Raw genomic sequence first — 25,264 nt, 5'->3', positions numbered from 1 at the left:
AGTAAACACTGTGAAGTGCCGGAGCATATGGCCGTGCTCCAGACTCCTTTGGTGTGCCAAGGCTAACATCGACCAACCTCAGCACTTAAGACACGCAGTTCAGGAGTTCACGTCTTTATTATTTATACCTGCGTGTGTGTGTGTCTGTGTGTGTATGTGACCAGTGGCTGCACTGCATTCAATACAGCCTTGTTTCACTGACTCTTCACAGTCTGGGATTAATCACTTTGCCATTTGCGTCAACAGGCACGCTAACCTCTCATTCAGTGCTGCCAATTCGGATATTTGGATTTCAAGGACATTGTTTACATTTTGCACAGGCTTGACAGATTCAGTTCAAGCTGGTTTCAATAAAACAACATGGAGAGACATGAGCATGGCTAAAAATGGGTTTTCTGTGATGTTAAATAAACTGAAGGGGAGGGGAGGTCAATAAATTTACTGACTATGCTGACTTTGATTTGGAAAGTTCTGCAGGAAGTTTGTAATCTGCACAAACAAACATATTGGAAAAGGCAAACCTGAAAGTGTTCTTTAGTAAATAATATATTCAGTTTAATGTCCATACAGCAAAAATAAATATTTTATGAGTTTCTAACACCACAGAAAAATGAAATACTAACCACCCAGCCGCATTTGAGTTACTAAAAAAGTCATAAAAGTACATAAAATTCGCTTTCAAATGGTAAAAAGTAAGCACTGTTTTGTTCTCTGGAACAGAGAAGGCATGTTTGATGATAGCGTTGAAACAAACAAGCCATTGCAAAGCGACAGACTCTTGTTAGCAGCTAACAAAGCAGCACAAAGCAAACACATCCCAAGTTGAAGAGAGAGCCGAAAAACAAGCCACCAGGCAGCAACAACTTACAAATATTGTCTGGGATATAGAGGAGGGGTGATTATAAAGAGGGCTCCAGTGTGTAATCGAGCCATGATTTCAGAACGGCCAAAAACATCCTGGACACAAATAACAGTTTAATGATCTAACTCCACAATGCAACATCGTACGGGTTTAAAATGTTTTCAAGTTGTTACATGCTGCTGCTTTCCGGGGGACATCTACATGGGTATCCTTCTGCATCTGCTGTTAACTTTCTGGGATGCCACTACTGTGATATCAACACAAGCACATGGTGGGATTACGCTGTACATGGTTATTTTAGGCAACACAAGCACAGCTGCAGATGCTGGGACATCAACAAATGCACCGACTGGCATAGACGATTACTATTAGTATTAGTATACTAGTTAGTATTAGTATTAGTATTACTATTAGGCAACAAGGGCACAGATGGTTAAGTTTAGGCAAAATAGTCACATGGTAAGGTGTTGAAGAAAAAATAAAAAAAACACATGTTGTGTTGTTACTGGCAGTGTTTCAACCTGACACTGTCCAGTGGAGTATCATGTGGACGCGACAGGTTCTGTCCAGCCGTGCTCTCAACTGACGCGGGCCGTCTACATGTCATGCTGGCGTGGCAGGTGCCATTGGGCTTTCTTGCGGCGTATAATAACACCACACATGGTTCTGTCTGGTCGTGTTCTCAGCCGACAATGTCCAGTGGTGTGTCACACTGATGCGAAAGGTTCCTTTTGGCGTCTGAATATTACGCTGAAAGCACTGCAATGGGGCAGTATTCGACAACTCTGGAATGAGAACGGGCTGATAGGTCACAGTCTTTTCCTGTTTTCAATAAGTATTTCCAACATGTATAATGTGTTTAGAAAGAAATCTCAATTTTACTTTACCCCGACTTTATGTACAAATGTTGCATAAACTGTAAAACATTAATTTACATAACTGCAACCAGACTGGCATGAAATGATTTTGGAAGAGGATAAAATGTCAGTTTAGCTTCTCTCTGTCATTCTGGATGGAGGTCAGTGAAGAGAGAAGCTTTCCTCTCGAAAAATCAGCCCTCAGACAGCTCTGGAGCTTTGACAGATGGCTCATCAATAATGCAGGACGCCCTGATCATTACACATTGCCATGTGCTCAGAATCACCATGTCGAACAGCGGTTTCTCAGATTTACAAATGCACTGACATACATACCAAACTCTACGTACAGTCACAGTGAACGGGGTCGGAACAACACAGGAATCTTACGTGCAGTGCTAGGATTACCTTCCTGCACACTGCAAGGAAACTGTTTTACTTTCACAAAGCTTTCTCCTACATATCTTTTTCCCTATACATTATTAATATCTCCCACTGTCATGATGCAGATTAGCAACACAAACACTGTTTTTCAGTCCTCTCCTTTTAGACAGAGTGCATAAACGCTCTCTGAGAACAGTCCTGTCTGTGAGCTGTCAAGCACGACTCCGCTGCCATGCCAACCAGCAGCAAGACCAATCCCTCTCCAATATGCCTCTCCTCCAGTGGATTTGGTAAGAATGCTTTTCATCGTGCCACAGACAAACAGAATAGCAGATGAGCATCTCGACTACACAGCCTCCCTCTCATCTTAGCGAAGGATTCTCGCTCCAGGCTCGCTACCAAAGCTGAACACATCTCCCACTGTTGTTTGTTTTATCCCCTGCCATCGCTGTGAATCACTGGACGGGAGATTACGGGTCTTGTTTATTTGCATCACATTGTGCAGTGACACAAGGGTAAGAGCAGCATATCAATAACAGTGTGTGTGAATGTTTTTTTTTTTTGTGCCATAACAGCGGAATGGAGTTCTAAGGGGAGATTTTGTGAATAAATTTTTAAACACACATGAAAGATAAAGTAGATATGCAGACTAGGCCAGAGGCTTGTGTATGTGGGACAGAGTGTGTGTGTGTGTGTATGTGTGTGTGTGTGTGTGTGTGTGTTTGAGGGAGAACGGAGGAAAAAGGGTGAGAGAAAATTGAATGTGTGTCTGTTTCTGCTTGTGATTGCACGCTGCATTCATCTGTCTGCCAGCCCTGCCAAGAGTGTGTATCCTGGGATCCGATCAAAACCTGTTGGGCCTCAGTCTGGGGGAAGGAGTGAAAAATGTGAGAGCTGGAGCAGGAGACGTGGCGATGACTTGCATGACCCTGGAAAAGGATGTTGTTATTGTCTCTTGCCCCTCTCCCCGAGGACGGCAACTAGTGCAGTCTTGCACGGGCAGAACGGCACAAAAGTTGTCAATCTGCACCCTGCCCCGCCGTGGAACTTTCCCTCACAGGGATTCAACAGAAACACTAACCTCATTCGTCAAAGTGTGCACGGAGGTGTACTGAAGGGGCTCGAGTTACCTGCACTTACATACTGTTTTTGCCCCAATAAAGACAGGAAGTATAACGTCAAACAGAAGCATGAATGAGCCAACCGCTAAAGACAATTAACCCCTTGAAACCTGAGCAACTTGGCTTGACTGCTTTCAAAAACATGGAAAGAAGGAGATGAGCAACTAATCCCCCCCACCCCCCAAAAAAAGCAACAAATAATCAGACTCTGGGCCAGAATCACAGACACTGGATCATTAAATGATGCTGAATGTCACTGGAACAGAAACATACTGATGCATCTTCTCTTTTTTCTGGTCGGTACAGATGACTTCTCCAAAGATACATCCACTGCTTCCCAAACATTAACATCTCAGCTGTTATTCACATTGTCATCCATTAGGGGGCTCTCAAGGAATGAGTAGCGAGGTCACCCTCCCCCAGCTCTTCTCCAGTCCTCCCAGTGATTGGGCTGCTAACCAGTCAGTTGTAATATATTGACAGCAGGGCACTGAGTATAATGTACTGAGGGTAAATCGATTGTTGGTGCTCGGGATCCCTGTTTAAATGGAATGGCAGCAGAATCAAACCCAGGCAGTAATTGAAAGTGGGCTCCTCAATAAAGCAAAGAATACATATGTGTGTGTTTGTGTTTATGTGTTGCCGGTCAGAGGGTGTGTCTTTCGAACAATCACGTGAGCGGCTTAAAATATCGACCACATCGCGTAAAATATGCCGAGCTGAACCACGTCATCATGATGTCCTGGAAACAAATCACTCCGCTGCTGGGTTTTCAATATTCACGAGCTTCCAAGGCACACCAAAGGCAATTTCACAAATGGCCACACTCTGACTCTAAATCTTTAAAGATGGACGACAACACAGGCAGGACACATTTTTGCCCCGGACCAACACGTATCAGGCATGCCATCTGGGGAAGCCCCTGTTTGATGAGAGCTGGTCGAGCAGAGGAAACTTTTAATGAAAATCTGTACTAAAGGAGATGATCCATTTCATTAAGTGTAACGCAGAACATTTTCATTTAGACAATGAAAACCTTTTAAAGAATAAATTGAGTTTTATGAACATCAGCACATTTGTCAAATCATTTTTAAGGAGCCCAACTAGAAAAAGATTCACGTGTTCCATTATTTTTGGTGCATGCTGATGGTTTAGCACACATTACAATGGCCCAGAAAAGCAGCCTAGTTAGAGGAGAGGAACAAAGACATGACAGAAATATTTTACAAAATAATGTGATGTATTAAAATACTTACAAATACAAAGCTGACTTCTTTTTTCTTCCAATTCTCAGATAAACTGCTTTTAATCAGGATGTTAACGTAGAACAACACAGATAAAATGACCAGCAGGTCTGGATACAGGTCTAGTTGAAATTTATTTTTTGACGCTTTGAGCACCACAAGTCTACCACTACAGGTAAAAGGAAAAATATGTGCTTCTGATTTTGGGATGAACTGTATGTTTAAATGTATTTTTCCTTTATGGGGCAAAAATTGTAGAATTTTTCTGTATTCGCTGTGAGGGTCCAAGGACAGACGGATGTCATGTGCTGTAAGGCTCTGAGGCAAATTGTGATTTGTGATATTGGGCTTTTCAGACAAAATTGAAATTGAACTGAAATTATTATTGGTACAGGCCTTTGAGACATGCTTTGTGATTGGGTTATAATGAACTTCATTTGACCTGACTAATCTGTAAAGCACTTCGGGGTGCCTTTGGTTTTGCAGTGTGCTATATAAATAAATTTGCCTCGCTTTGCCTTGCCAACTTTCATTTGCTTGTATTTATATCGGGATACTCCTTTAAATCTACTGCTTTATTTATTTATTTATTTTTTGCATGTGTATGTATACCTTAGTATACATGTGCATACGTTGCTTTTTATTTTAATTATTTTTTATTTGATTTTATTTAATTATTATTATTATTAATTTATTTTTTTAACTGTTACCACAAGAGGATGTGGGGGGAGGGGGATTGTTGTGTACATATTATCTGTTAAAATTTTTTTTTTTAAAAATACTGCTACTAAGAACTAAGAACTATTTCGTGTTCTTACTTGCATATGCCATCTTCTGGGTCCTCCAGACCGAACCTCTCATCGAAGGTGAGCTGGATCCTCATGTTACTGGCCGCCACTAGTCTCCAGACCAACACAGTACTCCTGGGATAAGTGTTTGGGAAGTCTGGGCTGTGGACCATTCCCTCTCCAGACACTGTTATGATCTTCTCCTGTTGGGAATCTTGAACTCCTGAAACAGAATTCACATTGCGTTTTATGCTTTGTAGCAGTTTGACTGCTTCAGATAAGTTATGCATTTGACAAAGCCTTGGTTTGGAGAGGACACCGATTATATGATCTGAAACATAGACATGTCAAGCACCTTGCAGAGAGATATGATGCAGTATGAAATATTAACATGTTGTCCAATATAAAAGGTGACACTTAAAAAACAGACCCCAAGATTGACGCTCCTTTCATGCTTTATTCATCTTAGACAGTCTTGTGTGGAACACCTCGACATATCTGGGTCCAACTTAAACATGTTACCGTGCCCTGCATGTTATATTACACAAATTATTATACAGTTTAAAAAACTGGCAACCTTTATCTTTCCAGTAGGGTTTGTCTTTTTGCACATGCAAGAAATATACACATGCATAAAAGCATCTTTAAACTGTCATACAAATTACAAAAATAAACCTTTGAATAATTCTACGAAAATATTTTAAGGGAAATTTGTCATTATTGATATTATTTAAATTTGCATTGATTGCATGGAAAAAATTGCTGATGAGGCAAACAGTTTTAGACCTCATGAAAATAAGCGTGGATCAGCAGATGAGTCACAATCGTGTGTTTCTTTGCTCTGATTAACACAAAAGGTTAAAGGTAGATATGAGGTGTGTTTGCTTAAAGAGGGATGGAAAAGGACAATCTGAACAAAACAAATCAAACAGGTTTAGCTGAACAGCAAAAATACCCCAAAATCAGCTGACAATGTAGGAAATATAAACAAGCAAATTAGTCTTCCAGAAGAAAATTAGGCTAAACTGTCTACCATCGTTAATCTGTACAGTGCCTTATTACTTGTATGTATGTATTGTTGTGCTAAACTGTGTGTTGTTATCATTTTTCCACAAACATAAAACATTTATGCAGAGTACTTCAAAGGCAACGTGCTGCCTGATGGGTTTCACCAAGCTCCTCTCATAAAGCCATTAGGGTCCACTGGGACCAGTGGCTGCAGGATTTAATCAAAATGACGAAGCTTGTCACTTGGTCCCCGAGGGCCCCATCAGACTGCGTCACCTTCAGGAGGAAAATTGCCGCCATACTTCCACCTGAGCCTCACAACCATCGTAATGACAACACCCCGAAGCAACGCTGATTACAGCCAGTAGTCCGCGGTGTAACGTTGTAACAACACACCATAGAAGAACACAACGCAGAGGCGCAAAGTGCTGCCATGACGTCAACGTTCTCACGGGATCTGTACATTGCCAGTTTACACGGCAACAGAAGGGGTGGCGTTTTCAAAAGCTTACACTCTGGAACCTGGTTGCAAAAGTTTGTTTTCAGGCCCCCAAAACATCATTGTCATGTGATCAAAAGGCCAAACTGCAAAGACGTTTCCATGTTGCCATGCAAACAGCCTCTTAGGCTACTCTTCTTAATAAAATGTTAATCCTAGTTTAGCACAAGCACAGAGGAACAGAGGGTCTCAAGGCTGTAGTGCTAAGTGCATAGTTAGTCAGGTTAATTAAAAAATGATGCCTTTTGGCAACTTATTTATATTTTGCATCTATTTAGTTTTCACGTTAGTAATCAACTGTCAGCTGGTTGCAAGAAAATGAATTGAAATGCAAAGGAGAGTGATATGAACCACATGACAAAATGTTTGTTTTTTATGTTTTCTTGTGAAGAGCACACACACAGTGTTTAAGATTGCTTTTTAAGTTATTGGAATGCACTCTTTCTTAAGCTAGGCTTCCAATCTTTGTGCTTAGATTAGATTAGATTTTTACAAAAAATATATATATTAAGAAAAAAACAAATCAAAAAACACCCAGTAAACATATACAGTAAAGTAAACATGAGTATTTCTTGTCCAAAAAGCTAGCTTGCTTAGCTAAGCCAAACCTACCGTGGAACTATTTATTGAAAGTACAGCTGAAATGAATCTTACAGGGTACAACAAAATAGTTTTTCACATGTTGTTTGCTGTAGTTACATTTGACAGAGATACATTGCTCCATAACCCTAAAAAAAAAAAAAGAAAAAAGAAAAAAAAAAGACCTGAGTACAGATGCTGACAGTTGGGGCGATAAAAGTTTGTTCTGATGTTTATATTGTTGCGGTTTAAATTCCACATGTAGTATTTGTCAACCCTTTGATATACTTTGTTGTGCATAATTGTCAAAACAATAAACTTTAATACTGGCTCAATATAAACGCGCTGTCCCAGAGATATCAATGATAAGTTTATCCCATCCCCAGCCTATCCTCAATTTGCTTAAGCAGTATTTATTTTTGTCCCACTGATGATCATTCAGTATTCATAAACTGATCCAGTATGTCTAGCCATCAGAAGAACCAGCAGGGGTTTAATGCACTCAGGAGAAAGGAGTGTGCTGCTGGAAGTTTGTTACTGCATTAAACGGATGAGTAACCGTTTCCCCAGTGCAACTTGTTAGACAAATTTATATTAGGAACACATTTTGAGCTTGATTACTCTTTATTTTTGCCATAAATTTGATTTAAGGATGTGATTCATACCCAGCGGCTGATTCATTCTGAGGTTATTTGCTTGCAATAGAAACATAAACACCGGCAGGTTATGTTTGTGCCATGTTCTCACTCTGCATAATGTCAAATAACAGTTCCACAGAGACTCTGAGTTCCTCAGTGCGGTTCCAAGGACAACATGTCTGTCTGAAGGAGTGGTCACTCAAAATAAGTGAGCAAAACCAACTTCAGTAAGGTACTGTCTGGTTTTCAACATCATTTAAAGTCAGTAACAATTCAAAGAGATTTGAAAGTTTGGTCCTGTGTTGCTTCGCCTGTCAAGTTTTCCATTCTCACTGGGAGTAAGTGGTGGATTTATCACTTGAAATTCTGAGTAACTTTTGAAACAACGTGTCCTTGATTTCGGACTGACAGCAGGTAGGCAAAAGCAGGCTGAAACTTCAGCTGTTGCTGGCAGATTTTTATCAGTTTGTTTTCTATATTGTAAAGTAGAGCTAGTTAGTCCGATCGGTTGCTTGGCTTCCTAGCAACCAAATCATCAGAAAAAATATTGACATAGTATGTTTCTGCTTACCATGGAAAGGTTTAGGCACAAAACCCACTTGGTTATGATTGGGAAAAGATCGTGTTTTGGCTATAAACATTCACGTTGGGAGGCACAAACTGGAAAAGCAGGGATGGGTATGAGTGAAAAACACTCAAGTTTGGTGGCTCAAACGCCGCTGGGAAACACAGTGAAGGGACAGTAAAAACACCTGAGATGGGAGGCTCACATGCTTCTGTGAGGCACTACAAAGAGTCGATAAAATCATCCAGGATCAGAGGCTGTAACTGGGAAATGCTGCAAAGGGTTGGTAAAACACCTGTGATCCATGGCTCAAATACTGCTTGAAAACCATTAGGATTTGGTAAAAACACCTGGGATGAAAACAACACAAATGCTCTGTAAAAAAACCTGTTTGGTGCCTCAAATGCCACTGGGAAACCAGAACTAATTGCAGGAGAAATGGGAGTTTTGGGCGATGGGTGTTTGTTTTTGGGACAACAGACTATTGGGGAAAAAAGCTTTTAGTCCACCTGGACATTTTTCAGACTAATGGGTCTTTTGAATTGTAGGCCATCAGAACAAAATCATGGCACCTAAACAGGGACGGGTTGCTGAAAAACACACAAATTTGGTGGCCTAAAAGCTGCTGGAAACACAATGATGAGTCACTAAAACAACCAGTTTTGATGGTATCGAATATTGCTCTGCAGCTTGGCAGGTGTCTTGCTTAGGTGACACGCCATCCACCTTCTCCTTTACCACCTGATGACAAAGTCAGCTCGAATGAAAATAATTTACAAATGTAACATATTCCTCATTTGCAGAAATGTACAATGCCAGTTTCTCCTGGCGCCTCGTCTGTACTTGGTCAAACAAGAAGTAAGCTTTATGTTTTATTGTTCATGTTTTCAAACAGAAGTCTATACATTTTCTTTTTTAATGTTACAGGGAAAAAAAGCTTTCAGAATGAGGACTGTCCAGTGTGTTACACAACGTAACCACTGATTGGTGAGGAACAGGACAGAGCTGCTAAAGGTTTGTTTTGGGGATTTGGAAAGGCAATAAAAAAATGAAATGGCCCTCAAGTTCCTTAAATGCTGAATATTGCTCTTTCATTCAACATTCAACAAGGTTGTCTGTACCTAGTTACAGTTGATAAGCTATAACTGCTGTTCAGTGAATGGATTTATTAGTCAACTGATAAAAATAATGCACAGATGTTTTCAAAGAAGTCAATCATTATCTATTTAATATTGGTACAAATAAGCATTTCACTATACAATAATACTTAAAGTCTGAGTTACTCCAAATCTCATGACATTATTGAAGTCCTTTTGGATTTCCTTTTAATTTTGCTTTTTTTCTTTGACAGAAAGGTGCCCAACCCCTCTCTGATCCAATAAAAAAACCTGGCATTTTTTATCAAGATGTAACTTGATGACATCCGGACTTTCTCTTCTGGCATCCCCACTGATGCTGTCTATCAAAATGAGTGCGTAGATAAAACAACAATGACATTTTCTTTTTAAAAACAATTACTTCAGATCGCAGATCTCACTTTGATGTTTTTATTCGGGTTTGGTGGCGAGCCAGGTGGGAACAGATTGAATGACAGTGTGCCAGTTGCAAAGAAAAACAAAACCCAGGCAAGACTTCTCAATGAACGGCCTCTTTCATAACTGTGAGAAGAGTTTAGCCTCAAGTATAAACTGCCTCACCAAACAGACCAAATTTCTTCTGGCAAATCAAACTCTTTGAAAAATAATACAAAATAGACAATTTATCTAGCACTGGGTTTAAAAAGCCCCTAAGACAACATTTTCCACATCTTCATTTGTGTAAATGTTGCCCCCGCAGTCAATATTTCTTAGACTTTTTTACAGATATAACTATAAAAAATGGCTGATAGCTCTTTTAATCTTTGGCTCAAGTAGCACCAAAGCACCCAGTTTGATAGACTGTCTTTACATTCATTTACTGGCTCAGGCGGAAACAAGCCGATAGCTTTCATACTATTAAAGCTTGGCCCTCCATCACATTGACATGTTTTTAATTACATCCCCATTACTGTGGGCTCCAACATACAGGCTCATAAAAAGCATAATGAATAATGCGAAAAACATTCCTCCAGATGTACTGTACTGCATATTTGATAGTATGTACATATGGTATTAATAGAAATGGCCAAAAAAAAAAATACAATAGTCCTGCACAAATATAAATAAATGTCTATTTTCAAGGGATCTCTGTGCATGATTCATTGGGAAAATTTGTCAAATGGTGACTGCACTGCCTCTTTATTAAGACTTTAATTAAAAGGAGAATGTGAAAGGAAAATCTGAGCTTGCTGTTGCAGAGAAAAGGAGAAAACACAGAAAAAAAGGCCTTCACATGAAAGCATTAGATCCTGATGAAAAGGTATTCCAGAGACCTGCATGGATGAAATCATACTTAATCCAAAAAGTCTGCAAATATCCTGCTTAATCCGTGCACACTCATCACAAGTAATTGCAGTAGGTGGGGGAACAATGTGTTTGCATTCCTCTTTGGTTCAGGTCTTTGTGCACGAAGCTCAAGAATGAACTATCCGAGTGATTCTCCGCTGTGGATCTTTTGTTCGCTTGCATCAAAGCAGAAACTCCTTAAGAGCTCCTTCAGAGTACAACGGCTGCAAACCAATATTTGATCAAGATCCACAAGTTCACAAACCAGCCTCCTTCCTTTTTCTCCTAAAGCTTTTTTTAAAAAATATTTCTTCCCTAAATAAACTGTCTTTTCATCCTTGTCTCTTTTAAACCTTTTTATTAATAAAGTACCCTCTGTACTACTGTAAGATGTAAAGACACGCTACCAGTCGAGCACGGATTCTGGGTGTAACTTTGACTCGAGAATGACCTCACTCTCGGGGTTAACCAATGTCATCTTATGATCAGAGTAGCGGTCCCCTAGAGTGAATTACCTCAAACATGACTTTTCCTTGACCTACTTTTTTCCCTCTGTAAGGAAAGTAGAGCCGACTATTAAGGGAGGAAGTGACTCTGAATAAATAGGAGCCTATACAGTGCAGCCATTGTGCTTTGTTCACACGTTAGTGGGTGAACCATTCACGCTGTTAAACATTAACCTTCCCCCTGCCAAAACAAAACTGGAGCGCACATGCAGAGCACCGTAGATGTGCACACTGTTAGAGTGCAAAGGCATTAAACAACTATTAAAGGGGATCTATTATACTTTAACATATTTTGTGTCTTATATATGATATTACAATGAAAAATATTCACATTAAACGTGGCCGATGTCTCAAATATGTAAACATATGTAGAAGTAATTCCTGTGAGCAAAAATCTCTGTCTGTCTGTCCTCTACTTTTAACAGTTTTTTTTCTACCCTGGCTACAGTATGATGTCACAATGTGCCAGATTTCTTTTCATGGTTATCTACATGGATGTATAAAGCAGATCTGGATACAACATGGAGGCAATTCTCTTTACAACAGTCATACCCCAGCTGCAAGTATGCTGCTAATGTACATGCAGCAACATGCTAACATCAGGGAAACATGTTGCCAATGTAAATTTTTACTTGATTTTGATAATTTTCCAGCTGGAACATGTCTGGCTGTGTTTAAAAAGCTTTGATTGGTACCTTTTATGGTATAAAGTGTTGCTATTCTCTGTTATAGTCATTCATTGACTGCAATGATGGTGCAGAGACACCAAGATTCGGGAGACCTGGAAATGCTGATCAATCCGAGCAGACTGAGCTTTTGAATACTGGTGTTCAGCACAGACGATGCAAGGAAAATACAGTGTTTCTTTGACCATTAAAGGTAAACATCTTTCAGTAGAAGCCTAAAATACAAATATGAACCTGAAAATGAACATAATAGGTTCTCTTTAATAGTATTGCTGCTACTACTACTACTACTACTAATGATGATGATAATATCAGCATTTATAATATGATTAATGGTGTAATATACATATTAATGTATACAGTAGTATACAGTAGACTCCACAATGTTTATACAGTACAGTGGCTACAGTGCTGTACATTAGCAAATGCACACACAACCAATCCCCCACTCCCTCATACACACTCACAACGCAAATGCACATACATATACACTCACACACAGACAGACCTGCATGCATACCCAGATGCATTAATAAATGTTACTTGCCTTCAAGCAAAGATTAACTAATGAGAGTGGCCCCTTTGTCCAGAGCGCTGCATGTTTCCCATAAAAAAAAGGAGCAGAGGGAATGAAAACCATTCATTCTGGCTTCTGTTAGGCCCACTAAATTCATCTTTCCTCACAGGATATCATTACACTGTCTCACTAAATCGGCCCTTAGCTTTGGAGTTTATCTGGTGGTCATGCTGCATGATATAGTAGACATAACGATGCCTTTCTTCTGGAAAACTGGGAACATTTGGGCCACACCACTATTCAGCCCTGAGAAAGCAATAAATATGTCTGCCTGCTTTAAATACGAGGTCAGACAAGATACTTTAAAAGGGGTACAGCCATTATTTACAGCTTCAAGTGGTGACTAAAAATCAAAAACACAAAAAAAGCTTTAAACTTTTCATACCGCTGGGGGCCGAATTAAATTAGTATGGATTACAACCTGGGGGGTTGTATTTGCTCAGTAAATTGGCCAAATTGTTATTTTTACACATTATGGGCTAAAGATTGGTCTGGTACTAAACTGTGCTCCCACAGCAGCCTCATGCATCATGGATAACCATTCACGACAGCTACTTCCTGTCCAGTAATCGACAGCCGAGTCACTGTGACACTAAATCCAGATTGTTTTTAATTTCAGCCCCGTTACCTGCTTATCAAAATGAAGTTGAGGCCCTGAGCGACAGAGTCAAGGCGGCTTTCGTCAGGTGATGAAACTGTACCTAACAAAGAATTCTCTTTTTTCGATGCAATCACTGCAACATCTGTTGCTTATTAAGGCGGTGCAGTGGTTACTGCAGGTGCAGTAAATTCCCGACCCTGCTTAGGATATTTATTGCTTTTGGGTTTACAGTCGGTCGGGCAAAAAAGGGGCTGAAACACTTCATGGGAATCTTTCATACCATTAAAAAATAATTTGGCTGCGTGGGACTTCTGTAGCAATTTAATCTGCCATGCACATGCTTCTGTGCGTTGTGCTGAAGAGGAAGCAGGTGTGAAAGGTCTGACACTAAAATTCCCTTCAGTGAAATAAGGGCTGAAAGATAGCAGGGGCTCATCTTAACAATCTAATGACTGTTTAATGTATACATGTTAAAGTGCATAAAATATATTATTATCCACGAACATACCCTCCTTCCCCAGGAGGGTATGTTCGTTTTTTCCTTTTCTGTTATTGTTTATTTCCATCTGATCTTGTTTTGATAAGTACTTCATCTTTGCATGAAATGTGCTATTTGAATGAAGCTATTATTTTGTCATCATTATTTTAGGATTTAGATGTATATTTACTTCAAGAAAGGTTTCTGTCGGTTTGCATTTTCTCTAAATGGCATAGTCTTTTAGAGATTACTATTACTATCTCTGCCACTAAATCTCATATTTTATATTTGGTAAAAAATGTTAATGTTGGTAACTCACATATTATACAGGTTTTGATATGATTTACTTTTACAATACAATTCAATACAATAGTTTCTATAAATGTTTAACAGTTTATAGCAGTGAGCTATGCTAAGATTCTGCTTATTTTTACATTACTGATTATATATTTTCTGTGTTATTTTCAACAGGTATGATGTTGTAAGGCAGTTAATGCGCATGACTTCAGAGGTTGTAATGACGAATTTTTGTTTTGTATTCTACAATAAACCTTGTTAAAGTTTTTCCTGCCTCATGTGAGTACCTGGATTACACAAAATGAACCTGGATCATGAGTCAGATTTTTTTTAATCAAAGAAGTCTGACTGACAGTTGGATGATCTCACTTATCTCAACGCACGACTAAGCCGGTGATTAGAGACAGAATGAAGGAATTTTACAGATAATATTGATCACTGTGCCCATTAATGACGACAGAGGTGAAGTAATTTTTGACATTTTGTTGAATTCTTTGCTAATCAGCACAATTATTTGAAAGGCACACCTGGTAGAAATTAAGCACAGCACGGATCTGATAAATCCACATGCAAATTGTGTAGCTTACTGAATTTTAATTTTTAATGTAAGCTGTCCATAAAATAAGTGTCAATCAGAGTACGCTCCTGTGTGCTCGAGCTTTGATTTCCTCTAACTCGGCACCGGCTGGCACCCAGGAGACAGACACGGCTGTGCTCGGGGTATCTTCAGTTCTTTGGACAATTCTTTCTATATTTGAGTTATTTCTCAAATCAATACAGTTTGACTGACAGTTGGATCAGAGCTGGATACACTTGCTTATCTCCACACATGACTGAGCCAGTCATTAGGCACAATCTCATGGCAGGAAATTCTTATCGATCATTGTGTCCATCAACACTGCAAGTACTGTCTGAGCTGCTGAAGTGCCACTGAGCAAACCTCACATACTTCTTGTAAAGGTACAGTCACACAAGAGCGAATGCAAGCGAGCGACCATAGCCTTTTGCTGAATATTGGCAATGCCAAATATCACTAAAACTGAAAGCTAGCTTGCTAAATAATGTTAGCTGGCTTGATAAGGATATGCATTTATGGATAATAATGCATAAATGAATTAGTGATTGAGTAAATATGTTATGTTATTGGTGCATTTTCGATTTTCTTATGTTACACCTGTTTCCCGACTCACTGGTCAGGCAGCATCTCTCATGTAGAGCAGTTTGCGGCCAACATCATAAAATATCTGCTGTTTAGACATGGTAACAATGAGACCCACTGCCAGGGAGGGGTCAAAGGGTACAGATTACCCAGGTCCAAGGCTCAGGGGGCCCATGCACAGGTCTATGATCGACTGGTGGTGCTGGAGTGCTTGTGATGAGGGGCCAAATTGGGAAAATTTTGTCCTCCCGTCAATATTTTCTAATGGCTGGCTGGGCAACAATCAATGTCTCTCCACACATAGTTCTTTTTCTATGTGGCTAAGCTGTAGTAAAAAAAAAAAACAACACAGCAGCCTGCATGATGTCGGATTCATGTTATCGTGGTCGAATACGTAACCTGTGATCACATCGAGAAGACGGCTGCAATCCACAATGTCTTTATTTTGTCAAATATTATGTTTAGTAAAAGGGCAAAAGCATGTATTAACAGCCAGTGTGTACCATCCTTAAAAGGAGAACACAATCTTTTTTGGTGAGTGCCCGCACTTGCGTCTTGTGTGGCAGTACAGACACTACAGTCATGATTATCACAAAGTATTCTACAGATCTTCTTAGCCACCAAAAACAGATTTAAGACAAATACTCAGTCGCTGAGGTGAGGACTTTGACCTTCTCTACAACATCATAAATGGGCCATAAATGGGCCTTTTAAGTGACACTCCGACACCGCCGCACAAACCTGCAGATAATCGCCACAAGGCTGTACTTGGTTTGAATACAGTCTAAAGGTCTTTGTACACCAAGTCTATATTTTTTGTTTTCAATTTTGGGACTATATACTATAAATATAGATACGACCTTTCGTTATGTCAATCACTTTCACAAACTGACTCAGAAAGTTTCAGCCTTCATTAAACTTTTTGGAACAGGTTCAATTTTCTGCATTTTCTGCCTAGACAGAGTTGTTTGGCCAAAAATCAGTGCAGAAAATGTGACGTAACCTGCAGCCGGGACACATACAAGAAAGGATGAGGACAACACACAGACAGAGAGAGACAGAGAGAGAGATAGAGAGAGAGAGAGAGAGAGAGAGAGACAGAGAGAGAGAGCGGGAGGACAGCTCAGCTCTTTAAGGTGCCAGGATGAGGGCACAGAGTGGTGACAGTCAGGTAGGTACCTCCAGTAGAGAGAAGCAAGCGAGGAAATGTGTCTTTCTATCTGTGTTTATCTATCTGTGTTTCTATAATGTGTCTTTCTTTCTCTGTCTTTCTTTTGTCTTGTATTTTGGATTTATGCAACGAATTAAACTTCTGTGTGTAATGATTTTTATTGGATGACAGATTTAAAAAACATGTATGGAAAACAAGGACTTGGTGTGCAAACGCCTTAAGTTAAACTGAACACTGAACTCTTTTTTCTACTAATGAAATAAAATGAAAATTATAGTGAGTAAATTATGTAAACAACAGTCAAACTGTTTCACTGCATCCGCTGTTGGCAAGTAAACATCCACGATCTATACTCCAGTATATCTTTCCTTAAATTATAGTTTGGCACCTGAAATTATGCAACATGTCATGAAAGCTCCAGTAACACAGTTATTAAACATGTAGAGTGTGAAAATGCAATTGTTCCCAAAACCTCTAGGGGGCTCACCAATACAAACTGTCCAAACACCCACAACTGCTCCACTATGCAAAAAATATAAATACTATTTACTCAATACATTTAAATCATGTTTTTTAAGTAAATTCACTTTTTTATGACAAAAACAAATGAAAATGTTTGACCTGCTTTACCTCAAAAGAAAGACAAATAATATGATGAAGGATAATCTGTGCATGATGATATCCATGACAAATATGTTACATCACTGGTCATTAAGGAGATAAGAGCATATCAGAAAGCTTATTGAGACTTGTGAATAGCTGTTAAGACAAACAGTAGCTCTAATACAAGCTATTTTCCTTCTGACAGATAGTGAATTAATAAAACACACTCTAAAAATCTTTGCTGACCAGAGTGCAGCTACCTTTGTCTACTTCACATATTAAGCCCTTAAACTCCAGGCCCTGTCATCAACAGGTGGACAGTTATGACCCGTGAAAGCCCTTTAAGTGCGGAGGTCAAAAGTCACAACAAATGTAATCAGTCCCAGCACTGGAAAGCCTCTTGGTTTTTGCTGTGTCGTAATGAAATAATGTGACGCTTTATTGATCCCTGCTATGAAATGCTCCATTTCCATGCCCTTTATCTACAGGGAGGCGGGAGCAGAGACCCTGAAGGGGGGGCAGGGCTGTAATGACCTGCTCACAGGGGAGCTTATCATTTCCAGTGGGAGCGCTGCACTCAGAGGACGCCTGACTGAAGGGTGGTCTCTCTCCTAAACATGAGGGTCAACCTGGAAGTGGGCAGGAGGAACATGTGTTGACACCTGCTGCAGAGGCAAAGTAAAACATCTGCAGATCATATCAGATGGCCTAACCTGATACCACCAGCTTATGTGTGTGTGTGTGTGTGCACATATGTTGTCTGTATACACTGTCATACTCTATCTACAGCTTTCCCACAAGAGGTCCCACAGAGGATGCATGTTTATATTTGCCAAAAATGAAGAATTATAAAAAGAGATTATAAAAAAATTATATAAAATTATATTATTTCTTGACTTTCTTGACAAAATATGACCACATAGGTCATTTGTACAAGAAGAAATTACGACCCATATTTACGTTATTTGTAAAGGAGTGTCCTCTAGTGGCTCTAATAATACTATATTATAATATATTATTAATTATATAATAGTATTTTACATTTAAAATGGTATATAGAGCAACAAAGTCCGCTTTGGGATAGAGGGAGGGGAGGTAAATAGATCAAACGAACACAAGACTTTCATCCAGCTTTATAGTATATAAAGCTATTTCAGGATCATTTTAATGTAAATAAAAGTGGTAAAATACATGATTTTTATACACTCACTGCTCAAACAATATACAATGGATACAAGCACATATTGCAAACTACATTTTTATAAGATATTGTCCAAAGTTGGGACAAGGTTGTTGTTTTTCTGCAGCAGGAATCACACCAACTTTTGGATGTGTAGGTGGAAAACAAGGGGAAAAAAATCAGATTAAACTAATCCCACCTCATTTAGAAAAAGTTTTATATTTATAGATGAAAATCTGCCAAAACACAATATAATGAGCCTTAAACTTATCCCCCAGTTGCTACAAAACAATTAAAACACAAAACAACACCTTGTTAATTCCTCTATTAAAAATAGCCACAGTTGAAAAACAGAAAAAGCCCTCGAGCCCACGAAAGGATTTAACTTCCATAACTGCTATGAAATGTACCCTTAATGCAAAGCACAAAGTGTTATCTGAGAAATGATTACAAATTGTGATAAGGTTTTGTAAAGCCACAGCTGCAGGCTGTTAATGATAGTGAATGCACAGTAGTGTGCAAGCAAATGTGATGCTGTGTGAAAAGCAGACACACCAAAGCTAAACTGAAGTCTTTCAACCCCTCAGGCTTTGGCCCGTCCAACACGGCGACTGAAACTTGCCACCACACAACAGCCTCTCCTCGGGTTACAATGGTTCCCCGCCCCTCAATGATTTCTTGGAGCCTCTAATTAGTGCCCACACTTGTGTTTGGCATCCGGCGAAAGGAAGATTGAGTGTCAGTCTTTTCACTACAGCCATCTATTTGTGTTGACCCTCCGGTATTCTGGGTCTGAGCCCCTAAGCCTGGATTTAGACATTATATCAGCACCAAAATCAGCCATAAACTGAAGAATAAACCCTCTCAGCCTCAGTACTTCTCCTTTTCAACCATAAAATGAAATACACCAACAGTTTCAAGCAAATCCAATGTATCATCTTATTTGGAGTAAAAATCAAATCATTATTAAATCACTATTTTGTTACTCTCCATTGAGTTATACAGGAGGAAAATGTTTAGGTAGCATTAACATTGATTCATTTTTAGTTAAATAAAAAGGGATCAAGCTATTGGTATCACAGATGAAGACAAGTGTGGCACCTAAAAGAAAATTTCACAAGACAAAAAGTCACTGTACAACTGATAAATAAGTGATAACTAGAGACTGTTCTCTTCCAAAATGTGACCACGTACCTTATGTGTACATGCAGCTTATTATGACCCATATTTACGGTGACCTCTGTTCATTATGACAGGACCAAAGGAGGAATTCTGGCCACATGTTATGAAGTGCAACAAAGTCTGCACAAAGCAGGAGGGAAGAGTGTCGATGAGTCAAACAAACACCAGACTTTCACCCACAAGACTGCCGTTTGTGTCCTGCGTGAAACCAAAAGTCAAAGTGTTGAGTTATTTTAAGTGAATAACATAGTATGTCATTGGACATAGACCACATTAGTAATGAACATACATATTTTAATCCAAACAATGATCCTTTTTCTAAATGATCTGCACATAGTGGACAGCCGAGACACATTGTTGTTCAAACCGGTGTCAATCTGCAGTGGACCCACTTGTGTTCAGATTTACTCACTTGTGCTAGAAGATCCAAGGGCCCTGTGCACAATTATTATGTTATGTTTTGCTCGCTAGTTGCTTGCCTGCATGCTCAGAAGTCACATTAGCGTTCACGTCTGTACAGCTGGATATATCAGCAAAATACAAAAAAAGTTCTTCAATGGGGCAAAAACGACTTTGTCTAACTTGTTATAAAATGGGCAACAAAGTAGTTTTGGTGCCACTGCTACCTTGTATTTCAAACTGCAATTGTTAAGTCATATATGACTGTCTTCTGTCTTTTAGGTATAACGATGATAAGGGTGCTATTTTAGGAAACACTTTTGTGGTCATATTAGAAAGTAGGAACAGACAACGTATGTGTTCGTACGGGTTGGAGGACTTTTTGGATCTCGAAGAAATAGGCAAATGTGCAGATACACTAAAAGCAATAACTAAGAAAAATCAGTGGCTAAAGCCCTTATTAAAGAGCAAAAATCCTAAATTCTCAAATATATTTGATGTTTATTTGACTGAAAGTCCATACAACAAGTTACAACAGTGTATAGGCCTGTGAGTCTCTGCTTCTCTTTCCAAATTACAATCAAGGCGTACACCTACGAACATAACTGCAGGGTGCCCCATATCAACCACAATTTCCTTGTCAGTTGTCAAGCTCAGAATCAATATCAAAGTGAATTACTAAGTGGATTGAATAATAGTTTTTGCACAACAAAAGAAAGTAAAAACGCTGTGAGACGTTTCTCACAAACATTGGGAGACGGGCCTAACCTCCCCTCCTGGCTGGGAACCAGGCGTTGACAGATGAACCACATCTTTTTTAAACTTCTATCCACAGCTGTGGACGGGAGCTCCGGGCGGCTTTGTAGTCACATCTGTGAGCCGGACAGCTGGATGTTTGGAGAAAATTACAGTTTGATCTGTGGCGTGCCAGATTGGAAGACAACTTTGCCAAACCAGATCCCGACACTGCGATTAAGACCGATCAAAGATGCAGGTTTTGCAATGAATGTAGCTCAAAAGATTGATAGCTGATCACAATCCACTTTGTAGCTGCCTGGCTCCGGGACAGAAACACTCAAATCTGCACAGTTTGGAACAGGTCAATAATGTATCCAAATAATGATTTCTAGATTGATCTGGGAGTAAAACCTAGGTTGCAACTTGGATTACGGCCGAGTTTGCTCACTGACTCAATCTGTCTTCATGCATCTTACTCCCTTTATTCCATTACTTTAATCTGATCTTAAATCATGAGAATCCAAGTAACATAGACCTCCCAGTGCTCGCTGTGCTAAATTTGCTCGCTCTTATGAATGCAGAGCATTATAGCCACAAAGCAATATCCATCTAATCACAACAGCTGTGTGGAATTCCAAAAAATCAAACAATTTACGCAGCAAACATAACCTCCGAACAACCCTTTAAGAAGCTTGGAGCAATGCAGGCAAATCTAGGTAAAACCGTCAAAGGTCTGATGAGATTTTCAGCTGTGGCAAATTGAATGATTAATCCAAAACAGCAGAGAGAAAAAACATTTTAATTGTGGCAGTTTAAGAATAAAATTCTCTGGTCTCTGGCCCGGCTTCCAGATACAGATCGATTTCTTTAAGCGGGTTGCCCTGGATCTCTAATTACTGCCACCCCACCAAGCCTTCGTAACCTTTTGGCCCAGCTGTCTACAGACGGGGAGCTGCAGTGCAGAGCCCTGGGTAATGAAAGTATATTCCTTTCAACCTCTATTTACCAAGGGAGGGTTTGCTGAGCACAACTGTGCTTTTCCTGTAACATCCTGCACTCACTCACACAGATACAGGCCTGCTGCAGCCCACGACAGCCGCGGTTTCATGCTTTGGTCAAAAGCACCAGTGGTGGAATGTCACAAAGTACATTTACTCAAGTACTGTACTTAAGTATGAATTTGAGGTACTTGTACCTTACGTGACTATTTTCTTTTCATGCTACTTTATACTCTTTACTCTGCTACATTTCAGAGGAAAACATTGTATTTTTTACTTCACTTTATTTTTTATGACAGCTTTAGTTAATTTACATTTTTTTGCATAAAAAGCATACAAAGGGTTTATAAAATAAAAATGTTTTGTTCAAATTAAATTTCAGTTTATACGAACACAACTGCAAGAATTAGTCAAGTAGCCAATCAGTCGATTCATGGAAAATTAATTTCCAAATATTTTGATGAACATTTCAGTATTTTTTTTCATTTAAAAAAAAAAAAATTTTTTTTTTCTTGTTTTCTTTTTGTAAATAATTCTGAGTTTTTGGAGTGTTTTTTTCTTATTAATGATTTTGAGGTTTGGGGTATTGTCTTTAAATATAATTTCTTAATTTTACCTAAGTAAAGGATCTGAATACTTCTTCCACCACTAAAAAGCACCTAAAGAGGCGAGGACTGTGCCCAAGCATTCTCACAGAATTCAAACTGACGGCGCCCTGGTCAAAAGCTTGCTTTGCTAATAATACATTCACCACCATGCACCTACCCAGCTCACTGATTTCCACCATCAGTGCCAAAACCAAATGCATGCCCTCCAAACTTCAGAGAACAATGTCTGTGCATACATCCCAGCATAACAACTTGCCAAAGGGCTGGATTTGCTAAACCAAGCAAGTTTGTACCTGGATCCTCAGAGTTGACATGAGTAGCAATTTGAGGATTAGAAAATGGGAAAATTGATGTTTCTGAGGGGAAACGTCTGCAGGGGAGGGCAGTGGCTTAGTGTCTGCAGGTTAATTCCCATAAGAGGGGAATACAATTATTGTATAATAGCAATGTTGCTCACAGAGCAGCTCGTTATGGTTCCATTCATCCAAAGGTTTCCTAAGGATTCACATTTCAAAAACCATAACAGCACTGTTTGAAGGAATACACTGGATGTATACAAGTTTTAGAAAGCAAAGTTGCAACCTCTGAAACTTCAAATCTTTTGATAAATTGCCTCATCTCAGGCTCCCTCTGACTCTTTACTCTGCTCTTAGCCTTGCTATAAACTGCAAACAGTATATGGGCATAAAAATATTTCATCAATGATATGGCTTTGACCCCGGCAATTCCTATTTAACTTAAACTCATTGCACTCTTTGAAGTTACTCTTGATAAAAGCCACAGATGTGGAAATGAGGTTGAAATTGGTTTCAGAAAATAAAAATCTGACTTTTGATTTCAGAAGTTGTTCATAAAGTTCGCAGAATAAAACGTAAAGCAAAATTCTTGCTCTTGAACTAAAATGTGTCTTCAGTGAGAGTGAGGACATCATCTTCCTGCACAGTTAATTAGCTTCCTAGCAATATTCACAAGAAAGGTTTTGTGTTTACCAAACGGCAACCTCCAGAGCTGAAAAGTGAAGCCAACACAAAGAGCCAAAACTTGCACTTCCTTTAACTGCCACTTGAGGCTGGCTCCAGAAGCGAGTCAAGACCACCATGTTGAAAAGCCAAACTTTCTCATTTGAAACACGTCAGCTCCATATAAACAGACTTGTTTGTTAATAATTTCTTTTTCTGCCAATTTTTTTTTTAATTGCTGTTTAACATTCTTGCCCAACACTGCTGCTAGTTATTCATTTTTATAGACATTTTCATCATCATTTTAATGTGGTCCTTCTAGCCTCTATGAATATGAATTCAGATCACTGCTGTGAAAGAGCTTAATGCTCAGTCAGTTTTCCCAGAATAAACAATGATTGTTGATGTTGATAATGATAAAACACCTCGTGCTGCTAAATAAAAACCCTGCAGCAACTGAAAAAGGAACGAGATTATAATTTACACACACATAGTACACCCAGTTATCTGCTATCTAATCATTTGCCCTGTAGATGTAATTGTAACTCATCAAACCATTAATTTAACTGGATGTTTCATTAAGTCTCTTTAAGCACATGAACTGCAAGTAACCCCTTGTTTTTAACCTTCAATCACCTTTATGACAGACCACACACACGTCACCATGACTAACTGCTGCGATGTCACCGATCTCAGTGGATCTCATTTTTATGTGCCTGTTTGGAGGAATTGTGTTGAGAAATGACAAATAAATGGAGACGCTAAGCACTTAGCTCCCAGTTTGCCTTTTTAATAGTCTACACAGGTCATTAAGCTGCTGACTGTCCACCATATGACAAAATGCCTCCTGGCACTCCTCCCTGACTGCTCATAAAAAAAAACAACAACAAAAAAAACGCCTTTCAATCATCTGTGTCCATTTACCTCCGAACATAACCCCACTGCTCGAAGCAATTGTTATCAGCAAAACAAAAAGTACACAGCCACCCTCTAAAAGCCTTATTTTATCTTTGGAACTAATAAATATTCATGAAGCTGCACTTAAGGAACAATAGCCGTGTAATTACCTCCTGAGATAAATGGATACAAAACACAGGCCTTTCTCTATCTACTGCTTGACCAAAGTGGTACATCGGAGAAAATACTTCTTACTGAAACTTCATGATTCAGTTCCTGAACTAATTCAGGAACCACAAGCTGTGGACTGAGCAGCAACCAGCAATTAGCATGCAGAGTTAGTTTCTAATAAATCCCAAATGTTTTAGTGATTAGTGAACTGGTGGCTGACTGATCAGGAAAAGCTGCTCCATATTAGACCACAAAAACGGAATATTTATGCACCTATCATTAAAATGAATAAGAATTAAACATGAATGCTGCTTCAGTCAATATTTTGATATTGACAATGAATCCAAGTACTGTGTGTAATGTGAAAGATGTTGCTTGTAATGATGAACTCAGTACTCTGCCCAGCACCAAACAACAGACAAACACAGTAAGTGACACTTAAGAGTTGGTGAAAACCAAAACAGAGATTAACGGAGGGTGAATATTGGACTTCTATTTAACTGTCTCAAAATAAATGATAATGTTGCTTATTTACAGGTACAAGGAATCATCTTCATAAGGTGATAGAGCCTGTTTTTATGCGCTGTTTGTATGTAAAAGTGATGCACCTGAATCCACTAATGTACTTGATCATAACATATGCAAACTGTTTAAGGAGGATACACTGAGATGATATATCAGTATTAGTGTTTCCATTCAACTGTCAAGCAAAACTTCAGGCAAACTTTGACTTGTTGCAAAAGAGAAATGTGATTTTTTTTGGATGAAGGCAAAAACCGCCTCAAGCAAGTGTAAATTAAACAATTAAGTAAGTTTAAGTTTTAATGACTTTTTCTGTTTCCATACAGCTTTTATAATGGGGTACTTCAAAATGCACATAAAAATATGTTTATGGAAACAGAGTGCTGTGTTTACTCCTTGCCGTGCTGCCCAAAAAAAAACAATTGTTGCATATTGAATAAAGTATTAATTTTTTTGTCACATCAGTCACTAAAATAACAACAACATGCTAAACATTTCCATACTACCTTATTTAAGTTTACAGTAAAGTCAGTATTCAACACATGTGCAAGACATTAATGAGTA

General features: G+C 39.0%; 1 protein-coding gene across 2 annotated transcripts in view; it reads right to left on the bottom strand.

Moving 5' to 3' along the window:
• The window catches only part of pdgfc (platelet derived growth factor c), a 65,927-nt gene that overhangs the window by 19,805 nt on the left and 20,858 nt on the right, over positions 1-25,264 (bottom strand). For both annotated transcript variants that reach the window (XM_042493513.2, XM_042493512.2), the window contains one exon: positions 5,287-5,479. In XM_042493513.2, the coding sequence (XP_042349447.1) occupies positions 5,287-5,479 (193 nt within the window). The remainder of the gene's footprint in view (positions 1-5,286; positions 5,480-25,264) is intronic.

Source organism: Plectropomus leopardus, chromosome 8 (genome assembly GCF_026936395.1).
Source record: "Plectropomus leopardus strain MGB_pleo_1.0 chromosome 8, ASM2693639v1, whole genome shotgun sequence".
In the NCBI taxonomy this organism is placed as follows: Eukaryota; Metazoa; Chordata; class Actinopteri; order Perciformes; family Serranidae; genus Plectropomus; species Plectropomus leopardus.
The sequence above is the reverse complement of the archived record's forward strand: the minus strand, read 5'-3'. Positions and strand labels throughout refer to the sequence as shown.